We start from the raw sequence: 22496 nt of genomic DNA, 5'->3' as shown, positions 1-22496 counted from the left end.
ATCATCCACCTTCACAGAGTGGAATGGCTCCTAAATTGTTTTCTTATGAAGATTGATGACTTTATGTTTAAATTTGATCATTCATACCTGATAGCTGCATTTTCTTGCACTCTTCAGCACAGGCGTTGACTCAAATTGTACCGAAATACATATTTCTGCTGTAAATAAATATATGGGTCTGGCGTTTGACTATTCGATATTCGATTGGATATTCAATACTTGCTATTCGTATTGGATTAGTATTAGAAAAAGTTCATATTCGCCCACCTCTAAAATGAATGAATGAATAAATAAATAAGTATAATTAAAGAAAGAAATAAGCAGCTAGGTGTCCATTTTAGTTTCGGTACAATGTGCATATATTAAACTAAAGTGGCCAGACAAGGGCGCTGATAATTGAACCCGTCGGCGATTTGGTTGCACGTCGCCCTGTATGAGAGCTGCATTGCAAGGGATGGCGCAATACCGCGGCGCAGCAGGAACAAGGGAGGGCCGAGCTCGTCAACGCTGCGAACAGCGCCGTCGGATGCGGGAGCGAGCTTCTGCCTTGTTTTTATTTCTCAGGAGTTTCTTACGTCACGACGGACGGACGCCATTGGACGCCAGAGCAGAGGCGCCAGTGTAGTTGTTGGCGTTTGTTTCTCGTTCTTCGCCTCCGACATGTGGTGTGCCGCGCCGAGGAGATGGCCAAGTCGGCGAGAGAGAGAGAGAGAGAGAGAGCGCACGTGACAGCGTGCTCGATCCACTCATTTTCGATACAGATGTGCAGAGCGCGAAATTTTCCTAATCGACGCAGACCTCGAGAAGCGGCGACCGAGTACATAGGCGCTGACTCGCGTACTTGAAACACTGCCACCGCCTGTTTCTGGGCGGGAACGGATGCTTTCTTCGACAAACACGTGATTTTGAGGGAATCGCTACGCCTGGATCGTCTCGTCGAGGCTCGCTGAGCGAGCCATCTAGTTCCGCTTTGTTTCGTTTTGCTGCGGGTATTATACGATGCATTTTTGAACGGACTGCGTACGCACGGGGACCGCTTACGTTTATTCAACCAGTGACGACAAAAAACGTCGGCTTCGGGAGTACGCCGCGCCCCGGTAAGTCCGTTCGTTTCTCGCAGAAAGCTCTTCTCTAGTTCAGAGCGTTTCGCCATTTGTCGGCGTTCCGTCGCGCGCCACTCGCAATGGCGATCGGTGCGTCGAAAACCAATTGCGAGCAACATTCGCTTTGTGAATGCGTCTATTGGTTCTTTCGATCAATTTTCAGTCGTACCAGTAGAGTAGTAGAAGGCCGGGTTGCTGCACGTACGGTGCGTTTATAAATAAATAATAAATAAATAAATAAATAAATAAATAAATAAATAAATAAATAAATAAATAAATAAATAAATAAATAAATAAATAAATGAACGAAGTCATGACGAGCAAAGGAGGAATGAACGTTTATTGTGTGAAACAGCGAGAAAGTGTTCTTTCTTCGCCCTAGATGGGCGGCTTTCTCAGTCCAGAAAGTCGTTGGCTAATGCCGCGGCCCGCCCGGTCCACCAGACTTCGCTGATCCTGTAGGCTCTGTGCCGTTAACATTGCCTCCCACGTTTCTTCGATGGCTTGTAGCGGTTCTGAAGCTTCATCTTGATCGTTTTCCTCGCGGTGTGGGCACAGCAACACCATGTGTTGAAGGGTGTCTGGTACATCACAATATCGGCATAGGTATGAGAATTTGGTGGGGGTGCATCCGGTGCATGATAATTCCATGGACATATGTGTTCGTTTGTAGTCTGCGGAGGGCGGTGGCTTAGGCAGACATGGTGATTCCTTAGGCAGATATACAACGATTACATGGTTGCAGATTAGTGTTTTTAAGCAATTACTGAAGATACTTCTCGCAGTGGCTGATTTCGCACTGCAAACTAGTTCGGTGTTTATTGACCGATGTTTGTGAGAATGTTCTTTGCATAAGCTCCGTTCCGAATAAAAGAGAAGAATTTACCCTTAGAAAATTTTTTTCTTCTGCAAAATGTTTAAACTGCGCGGAAGTAGACAGGACGGGAACAGAAACACAGACGCACTACGTCGGCGCAGACTTCCAACTGACTTTATTTCGTGAAGGCAGGGAATTTATGATGGTCTTCAAAATAGTAAAACAAGCAACAATCGCACCGAAATCGTGCACGTGGCAGCCACGAAAACGTGGCGAGCCCTCGTGTGTGTTACGAGCGCCGGAGAGACCTAATGTACCCATCTAAGAATTCCATTTCATTCGATGATAGTGATATAGAAGGTCAGCTAACGCCGTTGTCACTTTTTTTTTTTGCGATTTGGAATGCCGCGATAGCTTCTCGTGCCGTTTTTGATTTTGCCTTTGAAAGGAATGTGGTCTTTTCCAGATAAGGCTCACAGCTTTTGCTGTCGCAGCTCTTGCAGTGCAGGGGAAGATTACTGCCAGTGCCGGCGCGCATGGATCGCTTGGGTTCCTATAGGCACGCTCATTGAAACAGCGGCAGGTTTGACCTATGGAAGACAGGCCGCACGACAGAGGTATCTCGTAGATAACATCAGAGATGCATTTGGTGAACTTGCTGTGATGGTTCGTCTTGCATGAGATATACTCTTTTTTTTTTTTTTTGCTTTAGCCAGTAGTGGGCACACTTTCTTCAGTTTGCAAGGCCCCGAAAAGACGACGCGAATTCCATGCCTTTTCTGCAACCTTCTTAATGTTGTGGGAAAGACAATGGAAATATGGCATGACAGAAGGCGGTTTTCGATCAAAGCGTTGCCCCTTCTTTCTGGAGATTTTAGCTTTCGAAGCAGGCTTGCGGAAGTGCTGCGAATTAAGTGATTTGGGTATCCAGCAGACAGCAGACGCTTAACCTGACAATTTAAACTAGTTAATACTGTGTGTGCACAAGATTTCTGTAGGGCCGAGAGACAACTAGACATGGTGATGCCTCGTTTCACAAGTTTAGCATGTGCGCTCTTATAAGGTAAATACTTTTGTTAGACCTTGGATAATGATACGTGAGAGAGCCTGGCCATGCGTCTGTCAGTTATTTTTATATATAACAGACATATGATTGTTTATCAATCACACGTGCTGAACAATGGGAACCCAAAAATTATTTGAATTCTCATTTAGTACTTCAAACTATATAAAATATCAAGATGACGCAGGGGCAAAAGGCACTGAGTGCCCCACAGAGGTCCCGGATCACGTCCAGTAACAGCAGTACAGCGCACATAAAGAAATGCACATTTGCTACAAACAATTTTAATAACTAAACAAAGAATTTTACTTGGTGTTTAACTCTACGGCACAAATGTATCACTACTTTAGGTAATATTATTGTCGAGGTTATACTCAAAATAGTGCAATCAACAAAGATTACTTGCAATATTCACAAGAAAAAATACAACAAATGTGGGCGCCCTTGGAGAATTACAACCCGACTTCCAGCGAAGCTCTGTCATTTGAATAGTTGCAATAAAGCTTTCAGTTTCTTGTAACTATATCGCATACATTAAAATGTTGCCCGTATACGTCTGGTCCGTTTAAAACCTTGCTCGCATGTAATGCTTTGGAGCACTGCCTGTTGGAAATTTTAAAAAGCCAGTAATTCACCAACATGCATGTTACTTCGCAATAGCATTTACCAAGGTGTCCTCCCTCCCTCTCTCCCTGAGCCCCCTCTCCCCATTCAATTTCCGCTAGATTTGATATCGGTTGAGTTCACAGTTTTCCCAGGCCAACGAGATTAATATTCTTTGTTCGTAAAACACTTTCATAAAGTTCCGGATCGCTTGCATGCGTAATTTACTGCAAATGTCATAATTATAGTCCCCTGTCCTTGAATTTTACCTGCATATTGCCCATAACGCGTCCTTTATTTTCGCCAAATAGAAACAACATAGCTTGTTTAGTTCACCGAGGACATCGCTGAAACCAAGTCGGAACGTGGTATGACATCTGAAGACAGAGACAGAAAAACGACGGTTCAGTAATTGTTTGCAACGCTTCTAATTTTACCAGGAACGCCAAAATTTTGTCGCACATTGCAGTTACCATGCCCCCCTTCCCCTTTCCACACAGTATAAACCTGTTGTAGCCTACAGGTATGTCGGGACACTGGGAGGCACAGCTGATAGTTGCCATATATTACACGCTCTAACACTTGAATAAAACTATTTTTACAAAAGCTATGTTTGCAATCCAACCGCATTTAACTTTGCACAGAGAGTTTCCATAGCGTACCACAAATTTTCACTAAATTTGGTCTTGGTGGCTTTTATAGTTCTACCAGGGCATCGGGCTCAATTCTGCCCCGCTTTTTAGAGACGCTCGTAACACTCTAGAGTGCCTGCATACGTATTTATCACGAAATCCCCAATTGCCCATCTACTTTGAACTTCACCTACACACCGCCTATTAACCTGTCCTTACAGACACTAAACATAATGAAGCCGCCTCCTTCAGTTCATTGAGGACAACAGGCAGACCTAATGTATCACGCATGAAAAAGTAAAAAGAAGGAAGGTGAGGGCTCAATAATTATTCGTAACGCTTCTAAATAAGCCATAAACCTTAAAACTACGCGACACATTGCACTTCAATGCTACTAATTCCTTCAAAGTACAAAATATATCAAACGCATAGTTGTCTTGGGACATTTTAACCTCCCTGCCTTTCCTTTCTTCTTTCTCCTCCTCCTTGAAACATAGCTTACAATTCGTTCCAAAGCTGTATTTGAAAAACACGCATTTACCATCGTACAAACTTTACGTATTCTTCCACCTATGTTCGCAAAATTTGACCTCAGTTGCATTTGTAATTATGCCAGCGCAGCCGTCTAAGTTTTACACCGCTCGCAAAACAGACAAATAACGCTATGGACCACTTGTATGCGTTTTGTATTGAAAAATTCGCATTTAACCGACCCATTTGGAACATTTCCTACACAATACCCATACCATGCCCCTAACTTTCCCCAGTTATAAGCAAGATGCCTTGTTTAGCTCACCGAGAACACCGAGAAACAAACAACGAATCTCGTATGATGCGCCGAAACACGTGGGAAATCGACAGAGTAGTAACACTTGCATTTAAAGCAGAGAAGTGAAAGTTTCTCAGCGCAATCTTCTGTCTATTTTCACTGAATTTCGACCGTATCTCGTGCTGTTGTGTTAGAAGTCTGGGAAACATTTCGATTAGCGGCAGCATGGCACCCTGGAACGCTTCAATGAGCAACTTTCTACGAAGGCTGCAATGAACCTACACACATTAGACATTTATCACGCGTCACTCAGAACATTGCTTCGTAGTTAGAATGAATAAAACACCATGCCCCGCATAGTTTGCCGAGGGTAGCGGGAGAAAACAACTAAATGCTGCGTACAATGCTTAAAAATTGGGAAAAAGCGACGACTCAGTAATTTTTTCCAGAGCACATAAGCAACTTACTCAGTGCAAACTTTCGGTACACGCCAACAAAAAGTGACCCTCATTTTTTTCAAAATATGAAATACCTGCTGTTCTTGCTCTTGCCGGAGAAAAATTAACAGCGTAGCCTTATTTAGAAACCGCCTGAAAATGAAATCGACAAAGTCGGAAATGACACATGCCTTAATAAATAATTCAAGTCACTGGTATTGAAATGGCTCTGCACGCTCGACCAAGGTCATTTTCACGAAAATATCTATGATAAGTCGTGATTACACAATGAAATTCGACAGTTATACGTGTAAGAGGTTTCATTAAAATTTTGATGGTGATACGGTACTCAGACTACAAAGCTATGTAGGCTATCTTTGGACAGATATTAAATAGTTCCAGCATTTATTAATCAAACGATTTCGTGCTGTAAGCACACCAGTTGTTGGGCGCGGCCGATTCTAATATTTTAACCGGACCGCCCCCCCCCCCCCCCCCCCCCCCACAACCGCAGGTAGATATTATAGCAAGCTGATTGAGCTTTCAAATGTGGATATAGTGGTCCCCAAAAACTGTGCATGATGCAAGTAGCGCAAGCGGACATTTGTTAGGGCGGACCTGCCCAGCGCCAAACCATCTCCGCAACGCGAGCGTGTATGACAAATCCCGCGCGTCTTCCGCTACAGCGCTTTCCCGAGAATGTACAACAAAAAAAAAGACAATTTTCGCTGCCCAAGCACGACATACGTAGTAAAGAAAAGCATTACTTACGTGGCCACTCGATTAAGAAAGAAAATTGAGCTTCAGCTGTAGTTTTGTTGGACATTCCAACGTGCAGCAGAAAGTGCCCGCCCTCCTAAGTGTGTGTCCGTGTTTGGGGGGGGGGGGGGGATGACATACTTTGCCCCCTCACTTTTGACAGTGGGTGGGCAAGTGCCCCCCCCGTAGACACGCCTATGCGTGTGCGTAGCCTCATCATTGAGAAATACTTTGGTGAACCCTCGGGATTAACCCCGGGATAAACACCGAGGCCGCACGTTTCAGCTTCGCTGGTTAACCATCTTCACGGAGTGGAAGGGCCGACGAATCTTTTTTTTAGAGTTGTCACAGCTTTACCTAAGTTCCACAGCCACCCTTCACGACGGGCACTTTTGTGTACAAAGATCTGATATTTGCATTGGTTCCTCGGTTGCTCCTGAGCTGTGTGACATTTTTATGGCCTTTTTTGATAGACGCCTTGAAAAAGAACTTTCTAAACTCCGAGTGTTACATGTGTTCCACTATGTCGACGATTTTCTTGTGATTTTACATAACTCTTTAATTAATGACCTTGACAGTGTTGTCACTAATATTCTTAACACCTTTTCCTCTGAAGGACAAGGTTTGACTTTCACCCATGAATCGACTAAGGACAACCACATCCAGTTTCTAGACCTTAAATTGCAGTTCACCGATACCCAAGTTTGTTGGTCATACAATCCAAGGCCTAACAAAAGTATTTACCTTATAAGAGCGCAGATTCTAAACTTTATTATTTATTATTATGGGGTTTTACGTGCCAAAACCAGTTCTGATTATGAGGCACGCCGTAGTGAGGGACTCCGGAAATTTGGACCACCTGGGCCGAGAGGCAACTAGACATGGTGATGCCTCGTTTCACAAGTTTAGATTCTAAACTTGTGAAACGAGGCATCACCATGTCTAGTTGTCTCTCGGCCCTACAGAAATCTTGTGCACACACAGTATTAACTAGTTTAAATTGTCAGGTTAAGCGTCTGCTGTCTGCTGGATACCCAAATCACTTAATTCGCAGCACTTCCGCAAGCCTGCTTCGAAAACTAAAATCTCCAGAAAGAAGGGGCAACGCTTTGATCGAAAACCGCCTTCTGTCATGCCATATTTCCATTGTCTTTCCCACAACATTAAGAAGGTTGCAGAAAAGGCATGGAATTCGCGTCGTCTTTTCGGGGCCTTGCAAACTGAAGAAAGTGTGCCCACTACTGGCTAAAGCAAAAAAAAAAAAAAAAAAGAGTATATCTCATGCAAGACGAACCATCACAGCAAGTTCACCAAATGCATCTCTGATGTTATCTCCGAGATACCTCTGTCGTGCGGCCTGTCTTCCATAGGTCAAACCTGCCGCTGTTTCAATGAGCGTGCCTATAGGAACCCAAGCGATCCATGCGCGCCGGCACTGGCAGTAATCTTCCCCTGCACTGCAAGAACTGCAACAGCAAAAGCTGTGCGCCTTATCTGGAAAAGACCACATTCCTTTCAAAGGCAAAATCAAAAACGGCACGAGAAGCTATCGCGGCATTCCAAATCGCAAAAAAAAAAAGTGACAACGGCGTTAGCTGACCTTCTATATCACTATCATCGAATGAAATGGAATTCTTAGATGGGTACATTAGGTCTCTCCGGCGCTCGTAATACACACGAGGTCTCGCCACATTTTCGTGGCTGCCACGTGCACGATTTCGGTGCGATTGTTGCTTGTTTTACTATTTTGAAGACCATCATAAATTCCCTGCCTTCAGGAAATAAAGTCAGTTGGAAGTCTGCGCCGACACAGTGCGTCTGTGTTTCTGTTCCCGTCCTGTCTACTTCCGCGCAGTTTAACATTTTGCAGAATCTGTGCAAATCTAGCCCAACAACATGCCTTACTGAACCATGTGCACTCATACGGCTGCTAACACGTGTGCTTGCGTCGTAGTGCACGTTAAAGAACCCCAGGTGGTCAAAATTAACCCGAAGCCCTCCACTACGGCGTGCCTCATAATCAGAACTGGTTTTGGCACGTAAAACCCCAGAAAGAAGAAGAACACGTTGTTTTAGATCAGTTTGCTTTTCGTAGCTATTCCTTTTTTTTTATTTGCAGCCAATCGCGGCTAAAGCTCCTGGTAAAAAAAAAAAAAAAAAAAAAAAAAAAACCGACACTGCTGCAGGCGCTCTGCTTCGTTTGCCCTAAACTCAGGGTCGGTGGCTCTTCGCTGACGTTTCGCCTGGGCTTCGGAAGGCCTCACGCTAGAGTCGGTCGACAAGCTTCGCTTGCCCCAATTTTCTCTACAGGGGAAGGGTTGCTGATTGTGTCTCCTTGGGTTCCACATTTGACACGGGTAGTTAAATTGCGCGTTACAGGAACCCGAGTCCCGAGCCCACAGGGGTATGTGCCGTTGAGCGTGGACCCTTTCTGCACTATCACCCGGATCGGTCAACCTTTTAGCGTGACATCACCACCACCGCCGATACTTGCAAGCCTATGAAGATTTGCTTAATAAGACTTAGTGATGACGGATTTTGCCGCTTGTTTCTTGCTGACAGGGCGGATGCGTACAACGGAGGCGTACAGCTAGAAACAGTTCAGCAGTGCATGGTGCAGAAACTTTGATGCTGGTAATTCTTCGTGTGTGTGTGTGTGTGTGTGTGTGTGTGTGTGTGTGTGTGTGTGTGTGTGTGTGTGTGTGTGTGTGTGTGTGTGTGTGTGTGTGTGTGTGTGTGTGTGTGTGTGTGTGTGTGTGTGTGTGTGTGTGTGTGTGTGTGTGTGTGTGTGTGTGTGTGTGTGTGTGTGTGTGTGTGTGTGTGTGTGTGTGTGTGTGTGTGTGTGTGTGTGTGTGTGTGTGTGCGTGCGTGCGTGCGTGCGTGCGTGCGTGCGTGCGTGCGTGTGTGCGTGCGTGCGTGCGTGCGTGCGTGCGTGCGTGCGTGCGTGCGTGCGTGCGTGCGTGCGTGCGTGCGTGCGTGCGTGCGTGCGTGCGTGCGTGCGTGCGTGCGTGCGTGTTTCAGAAATATTAAAAAAAATCAATTATGGGGTTTTACGTGCCAAAACCACAATTTGATTATGAGGCACGCCGTAGTGGGGGACTCCGGAAATTTGGACCACCTGGGGTTCTTTAACGTGCACCTAAATCTAAGTACACGGGCGTTTTTGCATTTCGCATCCATCGAAATGCGGCCGCCGCGGCTGGGATTTGATCCTGCGACCTCGTGCTCAGCAGCGCAACGCCACGTCGATGCATTGCTCTCTGCGCGATCTGGACCGCACGTGATGGCGCTCATAACCGCGCTATTATAGAAAGCCTATACATGCAAGCGCTGTAAACAGCACTTGCATGTATATGCTTTTTACGCTGTTATGGACTGACCCTCTTGCGATTTCTTTATAAGTGCTTACTAACAAGGTACGATCCACCGGCAGTGCTCTGGGAATTCGTAGAGTTGTTCACAATGCTGAAAAAAATTCAAAACCTTGAATTAATGAAATTTGCAATTTAACGAAGTTTTTCACTGCAAGTACAACTTCGTCATATCGAGGGTCGACTGTAAATGTTAGCAGCTTAATCAGCAGGTATAACGACACAGCTAAAGATTAATAATCAATCAAACAATCACGCGTGGGCACGCACGTGCCATATTCGATGGGGCTTGGGCGCTTGCCAACGTGACGGCGTATTCTCCCATGTTAGGCCGAAGGCAGCCATTCGAAGCTTCCTATATATTGCCCGCTGCAGGCGCAGGGCCGTCATGTCTGACCAAGATGGCGGCGGTAAGCCGCTGAACATCCTGGACGTGGACGGGCGCAGCCTGGAGCTGGACGAGCATGCACTGGCACGCTTGCTGCTGGCCGAACACGTCAAGGACAAGCCCGTGGTCGTGATCGCGATAGCCGGAGTCTTCCGCAAGGGGAAGTCCTTCCTGCTCTGTTTCCTGCTCCGGTACCTGCGCAACCTGGGCCGGGCCAACTGGATCGGTGACCCGAACGCTCCGCTGAAAGGCTTCGACTGGCGCGGAGGAAGCACGCGCCACACTAAGGGCATCCTGATGTGGAACGAGGCTTTCTTGGTGAGAATTTCGGCAAGAACGCATGTATGAGGTCGGTCGGGACGGCTCGGGTCGGGTCGCGACTTTACAATGGCTAGTAGGTGCAGCGGGGGCGTGGCACTGCGGGTCACGTGACTTCCGCTTAACACGTGCTGTCATGGCAATCGTGGAGCTCCTAGGCGCCTAGGGACATAATCGCTTAGGGACTTTTGAGTCACTGGTCTGCGCGGCCCCGCGGCGGCTGCTAGTTACTGAGCGTGGCTCTCTTATCTCCTGGACCGGGTGCAGCGACCTTGCCGAGCGTAGCTCGTACGTGCGTAAGGATCGTTTAGGGCGCGTTGAATGTCTGGCGGTGTCTGGCCCACGCCGGCCGCGCTTTAATATTGTAACGTTTGTTTTAGTGGCGGAAATGCTTGCAGTAGTGGTGGTGTGGCATGACGGCTTTTGATCTCGGTGAACTGTGGTGGTGTAAACAAGCGGATACTGCTCGCGTTTGCGCCCCGGTGCTGTGGCGGAAGCCGCGGTGCCGGGCGCTGACGCGAAGCGGCGGTCGTTGGGGTGTTGCGGAGCGCAGGGTAGCAACACCCTAAATAAATAAATACTGCTCCAGTCAGGTAGACTGCTCCCTCCCTGATAGTGAGATTATATTTGGATCATCGAAACAGTGATGCGTTTATTTAGGAATACCATCGTTTCTCTCTCGCAGGTGCGAGCACAACAGTAATGCGTTTATTTAGGAATACCATCGTTTAGGAATACCAAATAAACGCATCACTGTTTTGATGATCCAAATATAGTCTCACTATCAGGGAGGGAGCAGTCTACCTGACTGGAGCAGTGTTTATTTATTTGGGGTGTTGCTACGCAGCGCTCCGCAACACCCCAACGACCGCCGCTTCGCGTAGGCGCCCGGCACCGCAGCTTCCATCGGGGCCCAAACGCGAGCAGTATCCGCTTGTTTACACCACCACAGTTCACCGAGATCAAAAGCCGTCATGCCACACCACCACTACTGCAATGATTCCCGCCACTAGAACAAACGCTACAATAATAAAGCGCAGCCGGCGTGGCCCAGACACCGCCAGACATTCAACGCGCCCTAAACGATTCGCTCCTTAGGCACCTATTGACCCTTTTCGCGGCGATCCCGTGGGCGCTGTCATGTTTGATCACGTGGTGACGCGTCCATTGCTTGCCTCAACTGCCTCCATTGCCTCCTTGTTTACAATGGAAGTGAATGACGCCGGCGCGGCTTACAAAACCTCTGTTTTTGGAGATATCGTAGACGGTGACTAGGTGGACGACACGAAGCTTTGATCACAGCTTCAGAGAACATGTAAAAGCGATTTCAGAGCTGATTAAGCTATGTCCAAACGGCGCAAGCAGCGTATATGGTGCTTGTTCTAGAAGCGGGGTTAAATGTGTATTCCAAGCTATCCAAGCTTTCCGATTATGAATTCAGTCAGGATTAGTGTGTTTTGCTCTTTGTTCTTTATTCGGCAAATATTTTGAAGCAGTGGCTTGTCAGTTTCTGACTCAGTGAAGTTCCTCGGTGCGGCCACTATCTGATTATTTTCTGCCTAAATCGCTCGCGGGTGTGCTCAGTTCCGATAGATTTGTTCTTGCTGCGCACAAGGCTTGAAACGTAGCTGTTTTGTACATTGTAATACCTTGTAGCAAATATATATTACAGCTAGTAACTCGCTCACTCTTGTGGACCGTCACGAAACATTCAGCTTCGACCATTCGTGCTCCATAGGTGTACTCCGTCATTTACTGTGGGTATACAGTGCCCATATATTCAAGTGTGCGCCCATTCACTTATTCTTGTTACGTCGGCCATAGAGTGGGCGTAAGTTTTCCTGCCATTTGGGACAGATGTGTATAGATAACGCGCGCGAAGCTTACTATTATAGGAAGCGCGCTGCTCCCTTTGTCATTGTTTAACGAGTGGTACTCACTCTTGCCGACGTTCTGGGGATGAAGCCCTTTCTTTGAAGGTTAGCGATACAAGGCTGGCGGATGAGCAAATTTCTGTATCCTCGAGGAAAGCCGTACATCACGAAGTGCCGGTAACACGTTCGGACAGTTGCAGCAGCAGTCCGCGAACTTGGCCGCACAGACTCATTGTAGCGCCAACTACTGCACACGTCTTCAATACACATTGTTCAATCTAGCATGATTGGAGCACAGTGTGTTAGCGAAAACTCAGTTGGATTTCCGACAGCTGATCGCACAGAAGCAAGGTAGAAGCGGTAATGGTTTCGTATTCGTGCGTGGTCGCTGAGGAGAGGTATGGCGCGCCGCCGTGAGCGCCATCTCGTTTCTCTAGAACAAACTGCTCTGCGAAAAGGGTCAATAGGAGCTGCGCTCGGCAAGGTCACTGCGCCCGGTCCCGGAGATAAGAGAGCCACGCTCAGCGGAGACCAGTGCCTCAAAAGTCCCTAAGCGATTATGTCCCTAGGCACCTAGGAGCTCCACGATTGCCATGACAACACGTGTTAAGCGGAAGTAACGTGACCCACAGTGCCACGCCCCCGCTGTACCTACTAGCAATTGTAAAGTCGCGGTCGGGTCTGTCTGTCTGTGTCTGTCGTGTAACGAACGAAGAAAAACCGCCTGTCAGCCGAGTGCATCGCCAGCGTTTACAGGGATAAAAAGTCTATCTCAGTGCTTGTGAGTGTATACCTTTCTTAGTGTTCATCACATTTAGCGGTTTTGAACACTCATTAATTAGACCAAGTTTCCCTGCTACTGCAGATATAAGTAGATATATAGACATATGGATAGAGAGATAGATAGACAAATAGATAAATTGTTGACTTCTGCCTCTCAGTAAACGTCACGTTATGACTACGAGCAAGATTTGCTCGCACAGTGTGGAAACAAAAAAAAAAGTTATGGGGTTTTACGTGTCAAAACCACGATCTGATTATGCGGCACGCCGTAGTGGGGGACTCCGGAAAATTTGGACCACCTGGGGTTCTTTAACGTGCACCTCAATCTAAGTACACCGGTGTTTTCGCATCGAAAATGCGGCCTCCGTGGCCGGGATTCGATCCCGCGACCTCGTGCTTGGCAGCCCAACACCATAGCCACTAAGCAACCACGGCGGGCAGTGTGGAAACAAGGCTAGGTGTGATAACGTTGCTCGCAAAATAAACACCAGTGGTGCATGCGTTCCTTTTGGCATGGCAGCCGCAGTCCTTTAATATCTTATTTACGCCTAATCTGACGGTAGTACTGTCACATCTTCACGACCACGCGCTCTAAATTAAATATCTGGGTTTTACGTGCCACAAACACGACCTGATTATGAGGCACGCCGCAGTGGGGGCCGGGCACTCCAAGTTAACTTTGACCACCTGGGGTTCTTTAAAGGCGCTCGATGCACGGTACACATGGGCGTTTTTGCATTCCACCCCCGTCAGAATGCGGCCGCCGCGACCGGGATTTGATCCCGCGACCTCGTGGCGCTCGGCAGCGCAATGCCATTGGGCTACCGTGGTGTATTATAACGTACCTCAAGTTGCTGCTTTCCTGTCCTTTAAAGCTGACAATATTCGCAGAGCTGTCGATGACCTGTTCATGTTCCTTTCGCCCTCCACAGCGCTTCGCGCAGTTAGCTTCTTGAATAAGAGGATATCGCACTCACCGGGCGATGCAGTCACCGGGCGATAGTTAGTGCATGTAAACCCTTGCGCAGGTGAAGACCTCCCGGGGCAAGGAGCTGGCAGTGCTACTGATGGATACCCAAGGGACCTTCGACTGCATATCTTCGAACGAAATACACCGCAGCATTTTTGCCCTCAGTGCCATGATAAGTTCCGTGCTCATCTACAACTTGTCCCAGAACATTCACGAGAATGACCTACAGCATCTACAAGATTTCATCGAATACGGCGTGCTGACGCAGTCTGCTCAGCAGCGGCAAACCTCTTCTACTACGGAGGTAACTTTTTTTGACACCCGTTTTGTTTCTCATATAGAACACTGCTCACCTGTTTTACGCATTGCGCATTTTGGACCGCGTAAAAAGCCTAGCAATTTGCAGGCGCACGTTGGAATCAAGTAGCTCAAGACAGGGGTGATGGGAAATTGCTGGGAGAGGCCTTCGTCCTGCAGTAGACATAAATATAAGCTGATGATGATGATGAAACAGCCGAGCTTAAGATAGCGCATAGATATAGAAGGGTCTTGCAAAATTTCATGTTGGAAATATGAGTGGCAGCGTCACAAAAAGCTCGCAGAAAGAGCCGTTTTTGATACTTGTACTATATTCTAGGGTCCATAATTACACCGAAAGAAAGACGCCACCATTAGCGCTCGCCGGAAGGGACGTATGTCCTAGAAAGCTTGTCTCCTTGCAATTACCTCCAAGATACGATGGCACGGGCGGCTGGCCCGCGACGCCCTGAAAAATCTCGGAGGTGCGTCATGCTGGGATTACGTCACAGCGACAACCGTCACGTGCACACGTAACCAGCCCTGCGGTTTTGCCAAGGTTGCTTCAGCGTTATATGTACCTAATCATAACAAGTTTAACCAAAGATGACATTTAGTTGCAGTTGGCCTTTAAACGGTTGGCCTTTTATCGATAATCTGTACTGCCATATTGGTATTCTTATCTATTGCCATTTCACCTGTAATTGTCCATTTCATGTTCTTGTTTCGCGGTTTTTATCTTCGCGGGTTTGTCTGTTATCATCCGAGCTTCTTATCACAATAGGGCTGTTGACGATAGCTATGAATGCGGCGTGCGACAACCCGGGAGAAAATTTGCGGATACCGGAATAGGAAACTGGGCCGGTATTTTGTAGCGATGCGTTATGCTTTATTCTATACTATTCTTATCATCCACCGCTCACGGCCGGCTGATCCCGTTGATAACGTGAGCGGACCGTTGCTCTGACCACTTACCAAGCGCGAAGAGCGCGAAAAGGCATTAGCATCGGAAAGGCGTTGCTACAAAATACCGGCCTTGAGTGCGCGCCGGCGCTGTCACGGGGGTGAGTATCGCGGGGAAGCTGCTGTGGCGGGTGGCTACTGTTCTCAAGTGTGCGCGCCTCGCGCCTTTTATAGTTTACATGGGATCTAGCGGCCGGAAAAGGTATTATACGATCGCAGTTCGGCGATGTACTGAAGGTTGGTGCCGAAAGAGCGTGTTTTCCGGGAACGTATAAACCGGTAAAAAAATTTGCGTAACTGCATTTTGTCACGTTTTGTATTATCGATCATGAACGTTGGAGCCGGAAAAGTGTGCGTAACGGGATCGTAATCAACGAGGTTCTACTGTATATAGTACACAGGGGCGTAGTCAGAAATTTTTTTCGGGGGGGGGGGGGGGGGGCAAGCTTCTGCTTTCCTCTACGTCACGTGATCGGTAATAAATATCGGTAGTTTAAGCAGACTCTATACATGTATATCAAAGACATGGGACCAACCCCCCCCCCCCCCCCCCCCCCTCGCGTGTGCGTGTGCTTGTGCAAGAAATTAAGTAAAAAGTAAAGTAAGCTCAGTAAAATACAGTAAGTACGACAGGTACCGTGGGCGTTTGGAGCAACGGTCTCTCATCGCGCCACTGAATGGACCAGTCTTCGAAAACGCATCATTGCGACAACCCGCCCGATCGGAGAAGACAGCGTCAATTGTTAATCTCGATCCGTTAAGCGTAGATGGCGTCGTCCTCGTCGGGGCGAAGTGCGTTTCACAAGTCAAGGATGGCTATACGCGTGAAAATGCACGTGTGACCAGGCTATACCTACTCCCATAGCAATAGCTTGTTCGCTGTGTCTTTGCGCTAGAAAACTTAAATACGCGCAAAAACGCGTAAGGCCTTTTTTTTTCCCCAAGCTTTCGTCGCCCTGCTCCCTCATACGAGAGGGTTGCATTTCCTGCGGCAAGTGCAGGCCGCTGTGTCTTCCGCTGTGTGCGAGCGTGCAGCCATCATTTGCCTTTACGTCAACAGATTCAGAATTGTACGGAATATTTCACCGCACAGCATAGATATGGCATGTGTACGCATTTTAAGTAGTGCGTGCAACTCATTTCTGCTTCACTTATGCCGGTGCAAACAGGAAGCGGCCTTGTACCTCACAGAATCTCGACTGATTGGTGTACTAGTGATGTAGGAATGAACTCCGGTCTTGTTCAGTGCATAGTGCACATAATCAATTTCTCAGGACGCGTGAACTCCGACGAGAACTGTCAGCGCCTGCAACAAGAGTTTACTTACGCTGTACTGCGCACAGCAGTAATTCATGCTTGTCGGCTGTCTGTTTCGTGCATTCTGTTGCGAGTCGGTGGAATTGACCTTTTTCATGGGCGCTTCTGCGCATGCGCACCGGCAGTACCTATTGCTGGTTTGGGATTCCACAACAAAACAGCCACTACCAGCCTTCCGTAGGAGCGCAATCGCAAACAAGAGACGTGTCTCGCGCAGACTAATCCTGAGCGAGCGCGGCCTAACCGGCACCTGAAGGGAAGCGGCGGAAATCTATACCGGATATTTCGACCACCTGGGGTCCTTAACGTGCACCTAAATCTAAGTAAACGGGCCTCGAACGTTTTCGCCATCATCTAAAATGCGGCTGCCGCATTTGTTGCTTCATTTGTTGCGCATTTGTTGCTTCACAATGCGGCCGCCACATTCTCGCCCAAAACTTCACAGAGTGTCAAAGCCTTGACAAACACCGTGACAGTTTTTTCCATATGCAGACATGATTCGCTGTAAATTACCAACCCAAACGGAAGCGCCCAGGAATGAAATTGTCATAGTAGCACCGGTTTCATGAATTATGTCAGCGCGAAGCGACGACAACAAAGGGTGGGAAAGTGGGGGGGGGGGGGGGGGTTGCGGAAAAAATTTCGGGAGGGGGTTTGAACCCCCCCCCCCCCCCCCCCCCCTGGCTACGCCCCTGATAGTACACCACATGGCATAACACCAATGGGGAACATGGACGGCCTACTATACAGCGCCCTTTGTTCAGTAAATGACGGCATTTTAAGCGTTGAAGGCCCCGTATCGCTGAAAATCTGGTGTGGGCGTCCGCCGCTGGCGGCGTGTTCCGTTGCTTAAAAAAAATAATCCCGAATAATTACCACGCAGGCCCTCCGTGTAGCACAGAACCGTTAATGAACTAATTGAATTTCTCAAAGTACAACGCATTAGAAACTGTGTAAAGTCCGATTTGCACATAACCTACAGACATGATAGCATGGGATTGTAATTTGAATGTACGAGAAAACATCATTCAGTTACGTGGCAACTCAAACACAAACCCCTTGTTCTTTGCATGCTTACAGGGGTATGAACCATTGATGAGTCGCCGCTTGTAGCCTCTGCCTTATGGGGGTGTGAGCCACTGCTCAGCCTAGCACTGCCACCGGGATCAGAGAGAGAGAAGAACTTTATTGATTTCAGGCAGATTGCTGGGCTGGGTTCCCACCTAGGAGCCAGCGGAGAGACCGTGTCTCCCGGCAGCTTCCTCGGCCTGCTGGATAGCCCACAGTTGCTGGTCCAGGCCTGAACTGAGCAGCGCAGTCCCCCCACGCGCCCGAAGGCCCTCATTGGAGGCCGCGACCCCAGTATTGCTGATTAATGCTGGACACGCCCATAGGATGTGCTCTAGTGTGGCTCTGGTGTTACAGTACTGGCATAGATTGGTTGTATATAATTCGGGGTATATATGGTTCATGATGACAGGGTTCGTGTATGTTCGTGTTTGTAGCTGCCGCCATTGAACGGACTGGGCCCGATTGAGCTTGGGGTGAGGTGGTGGATACTCCCGCGTTTGCATTCGATAATGTTGAGTAATGTCACAGAATTTAGCGAGCCGATCGTCCCATTCCCACACCACCTCGGAGGTGTCCGTTCGGGTGGCTGCTTCTTCGAACGCGGCTCGGAACGTGAGACCTCGAACCACGTTGTGCGCCACCTCGTTTGGACTGAACTCCGGTTGATCCAGAGGTGTGTGGGCTGGGATCCAGAGGATTTGTACGCATTTGTCTGCCTCATAAGTTTTGCCTGTATTAAGGATCCGCAATGCCTCAGGGGAGATTCTGCCGTTGGCGTAGTTTCGCACGGCCGTTTGAGAGTCGCTGATGATATACGAGGCATTGGTATGAGCTATCGCCAGCGCGATAGCCACTTCCTCCGCCGTTTCTACGTGTCTTGTGGCGATTGATGCGCTTGCTTTGCATTGGTGTGTGTGGTCTACGACCGCAGCTACGAAGCGGTGACGGTCCCGATAGCGCGCTGCATCGACAAAGACCGCTTCCTCGTTGTGACCAAAAATCTTAGTCATGGCTTTGGCTCTACTGACGCGTCTGCCCTCGTTGTGTTCAGGGTGCATGTTCTTGGGTATCGGTGGAACTGTGAATTTAGTTCGGATATCGCGTGGTATGTCATGTTTGTCGCCGTGTTGGGTGTGGTAAGAGATGCCGAGATTCTCGAGTATCTGGCGGCCTGGCTTAGTCTTGGCCAATCGCTCGTATTGTGATATTTGTTGTGCCTCGATAAGCTCCTCGAGGGTATTGTGTAATCCCAGTTTAAGGAGGAGGTCTGTGCTGGCGTGTTGCGGCAATCCTAGTGCTTGTTTATGTATTCGCCTAATGAGGCTGTTGAGTTTTGCCTTTTCTGCGACGAACCATCGGTGATAGGCTGCCGCATACGTGATCTGGCTGAGTACGAATGATTGGATGAGGCGGAGGATGCTAGCCTCTTTCATGCCTTTGTGTTTATTGGTGATGCGTTTAATAAGGCGCATCGTGTTCGATACTTTTGCGTCAATGTTGCGAACTGTCTCGCCGTTTGTGCCCTTACTCTCGATGATCAGTCCTAACACTTTAATTTTATCCACGGTTGGTATGATGCGACCGTCGCTTGTCGTGAGCGTTATATCGGCGTGTGTCTGTGACTTGGTGATGTTTGGGTGGTCGGCCCTTGAGTGTAGAGCGATATAGCAGTAGCTCGGATTTCTACGCCGAACAGGATAGTCCTGTCCCTTGCAGGATACCGTTCTACTGTGTCAATAGCCTCCTGTAATATTTGTTCTATGGATCCATCACTGCCCTCGCATACCCAGAGGGTGATATCGTCGGCATAAACAGTGTGATGGAGTCCGGGGATTATCTGTAGTTGTGACGGAAGGCCTAGGAGGGATCAGCCCACCATTGTTTTCTATTGGGTCCGTGTCGCAGAAAATCCCTTGTCGCAGAAAATCCCTCCCCAATAAAGCTATCGCGTTCGACTCTTAAATGTAAAGCTTAAGCGTCCTCCAAGTTTTTACAGACTGCATTGATTCATGGGCTTCAACAACTACCCCCCCCCCCCCCCCCCCCCCCCGCCCCCAAAGAAAAGCAGAAAGCAAAAAAAAAAAAAAAAAAGCAAAAAGAAAACATCAGGCAGGACTCATTCAACGATGATGCCGACGTTAATGCGATAATCATTGCACAAATTTTACGACAAACGATATGGCCATCTGTGCAATGTGCATGCAGTCACGTTATTCTCCCGTGCTTCCCACTGAACATGCTGCGTCATCTAGCACCTGTGTGAATATATGTGCAGATAAGGTTGTCTGACTATGGATGTCACGGGATCAATTCAAATAAATGGTGTACTCATTTGTCAGTCTGGTTAAAAAGAAATAAACTTGACCTAGACACTAAAAATACAAAATAAGTTGCTTTTCGACCAAAAAATCAAATGTACCCTCCGTGAAATTCAAGTTGCATTTTGAGGGTTCTTGATTAACGCGCTGTATGCCACACGTCACTTGGCGTTATTTTCCATGAAACGCCAGATTGGTTATTCCACATCAACAAACTTCGTGCAGATATTTCACGGTCCATTGGTGTAACTAATTTGTTAGTTGCGACTAAAAGTAGCAAAGCAGCTCTATTATACATTTGCGTACTCACCAATCCATTACTGCTTGTTAATTTTATGGCATGGCCACTAAAACAAATAAAGACGGTATTCATAGACTGCAAAAAGCAAAAAAAAAAAAAAAAAAGAAAACAAAATGGTACGCATAATCAAAGGTGTTCTACGCCGAACGCATTCTGCATCACTCTCACTAGCACAACATTGTAACGTTTGAAAATCTTGTTTACACTAAGATAGGGACGATTGTTTACAACCAAATGAGATCAAACGTAGATGAATTCCGTGAAGCTTATTTTCGGAAACAGCACATCTATAATTTTAGAGACACTACCTATTACGATTACAGAATCCGGACAAATTACGGCAGGAAACAACTTACACCCCTGATTCCTCAGCTACTGAATACACATAATCTTATTACCAGCATAGTAGAAGAATGGCGCTCAGTAGCGCTTTTTTCAAAAGAAGATGCATGTTTCTCTACTCATGCTTCAGATGTGAATTCTTGTTATTTTTGTGGCCTGTTCTCTTTTCAGAAGGGGTGTTACTTACATAGGTGCGATGTGCGAAGGCACGCACGAGTGTTGCAATGTTATCATCATCATCAGCCTATATTTTATGTCCACTGCAGGACGAAGGCCTCTCCCTGCGATCTCCAATTACCCCAGTCTTGCGCTAGCTGATTCCAACTTGCGCCTGCAAATTTCCTAACTTCATCGCACCACCTAGTCTTCTGCCGTCCTTGACTGCGCTTCCCTTCACTTGGTATCCATTCTGTAACTCTAAAATCCGGTTATCCATCGTACGCATTACATGACCTGCCCAGCTACATTTTTTTCTCTCTTCCCCTTCACAACCACAATCTCTCTCTCTTAATGTCAATTGGAATATCCGCTATCCCCGTCTGCTCTCTGATCCATACCGCTCTCTTCCTGTTAGGCCTAACATTTCTCGTTCGTTCGCTCTTTGTGCGGTCCTTAACTTTTTCTCGAGCTTCTTTGTTAACCTCCAAGTCTCTGCCCCATATGTTAGCACCGGTAGAATGCAAGGATTGTACACCTTTCTTTTCAACGACAATAGTAAGCTCCCAGTCAGGATTAGGCAATCCCTTCCGTATGCACTCCAACCCAATTTTATTCTTCTGTAAATTTCCTTCTCATGATCAGGATCACCTTTGAGTAATTGACCTAGATAACCGTACTCCTCTACAGACTCTAGAGGCTGACTGGCGATCCCGAATTCTTGTTCTCTTGCCAGGCTATTGAACATTATCTTTGTCTTCTGCATATTAATCTTCAACCCCACTCTTACACTTTCTCGGTTAAGGTCCTCAATCATTTGCTGTAATTCGTCCCCATTGTTGCTTAATAGGACAATGTAATCTGCAAACCGAAGGTTGCTGAGATATTTGTCGTTGATTCTCACTCCTAAGCCTTCCCAGTCTAAGAGCTTGAATACTTCTTCTAAGCATGCAGTGAATAACATTGGAGAGTTTGTGTCTCCTTGCCTGACTCCTTTCTTGATAGGCAACTTTCTACTTTTCTTGTGGAGAACCAAGGTTGCTGTGCAGTTCTTGTAGATATTTGCCAATATATTCACGTATGCATCCTGTACTCCTTGGTTGCGTAATGCCTCTATGACTGCTGGTATCTCTACTGAACCAAACGCTTTTTCATAATCTATCTCCCTGCCTTTCGCATCTCATTTATCTCTCTCTCTCTTTTTTTTTCATAATCTATGAAAGCCATATAGAGAGGTTGATTGTACTCCAAAGATTTCTCTATTACCTGATTTATGACATGGATATGATCCATCGTAGAATATCCCTTCCTGAAGCCAGCCTGTTCTCTTGGTCAACCTAACCTAACCTAACCTGACACTTCTACATCCTGCGCTATGCTGGGATCGGCAGAGAGTATGAAATCTATTTCATTCCTTGTTTCGCCATTAGGGCTTTTCCAGGTCCACTTCCTGTTGCTGTGCTTCCTGAAGAAGGTATTCATTATTCGGAGCCTATTCCTTTCCGCGAATTATACCAACATCTCTCCTCTAGTGTTCCTAGAATCGATGCCGTAGTTGCCAATTTCTTGCTCACCAGCCTGCTTTTTCCCCAGTTATGCATTGAAGTTGCCTATGACTGCAGTATACTGAGTTTGCACCTTTTTCATCGGTAATTCAATCTTCATAAAAGTATTCTATTTCTTCATCGTCGTGACTGGAGGTGGGGGCGTAGGCTTGTACTATACCTTCATTCTATACCTCCTATTCAAATTGATTACGACGACTGCTACCCTCTCATTAATGTTGCAGAATTCATCAATATTTCCCGCTGTGTCCTCATGAACTAGGAATTCTACCCCGAATT

General features: G+C 47.2%; 1 protein-coding gene across 6 annotated transcripts in view; it reads left to right on the top strand.

Moving 5' to 3' along the window:
• The first annotated feature begins 760 nt into the window (after nucleotides 1–760).
• LOC119464318 (atlastin-1-like) overlaps nucleotides 761–22496 on the top strand; it is a 56974-nt gene continuing 35238 nt past the window's right edge. For 3 of the 6 annotated variants that reach the window (XM_049655640.1, XM_049655642.1, XM_049655643.1), the window contains exons 1-3: nucleotides 762–1097; nucleotides 9930–10260; nucleotides 13946–14191. In XM_049655640.1, the coding sequence (XP_049511597.1) occupies nucleotides 9943–10260; nucleotides 13946–14191 (564 nt within the window). In that variant the 5' untranslated portion in view covers nucleotides 762–1097; nucleotides 9930–9942. Of the gene's footprint in view, nucleotides 1098–1491; nucleotides 1710–9929; nucleotides 10261–13945; nucleotides 14192–22496 lie in introns of those variants that run through there. The other 3 variants (XM_049655644.1, XM_037725228.2, XM_049655641.1) reach the window with 2 other exon arrangements.

This window comes from Dermacentor silvarum, chromosome 9, assembly GCF_013339745.2.
Source record: "Dermacentor silvarum isolate Dsil-2018 chromosome 9, BIME_Dsil_1.4, whole genome shotgun sequence".
NCBI classification, from domain to species: domain Eukaryota; kingdom Metazoa; phylum Arthropoda; class Arachnida; order Ixodida; family Ixodidae; genus Dermacentor; species Dermacentor silvarum.
The sequence above is the reverse complement of the archived record's forward strand: the minus strand, read 5'-3'. Positions and strand labels throughout refer to the sequence as shown.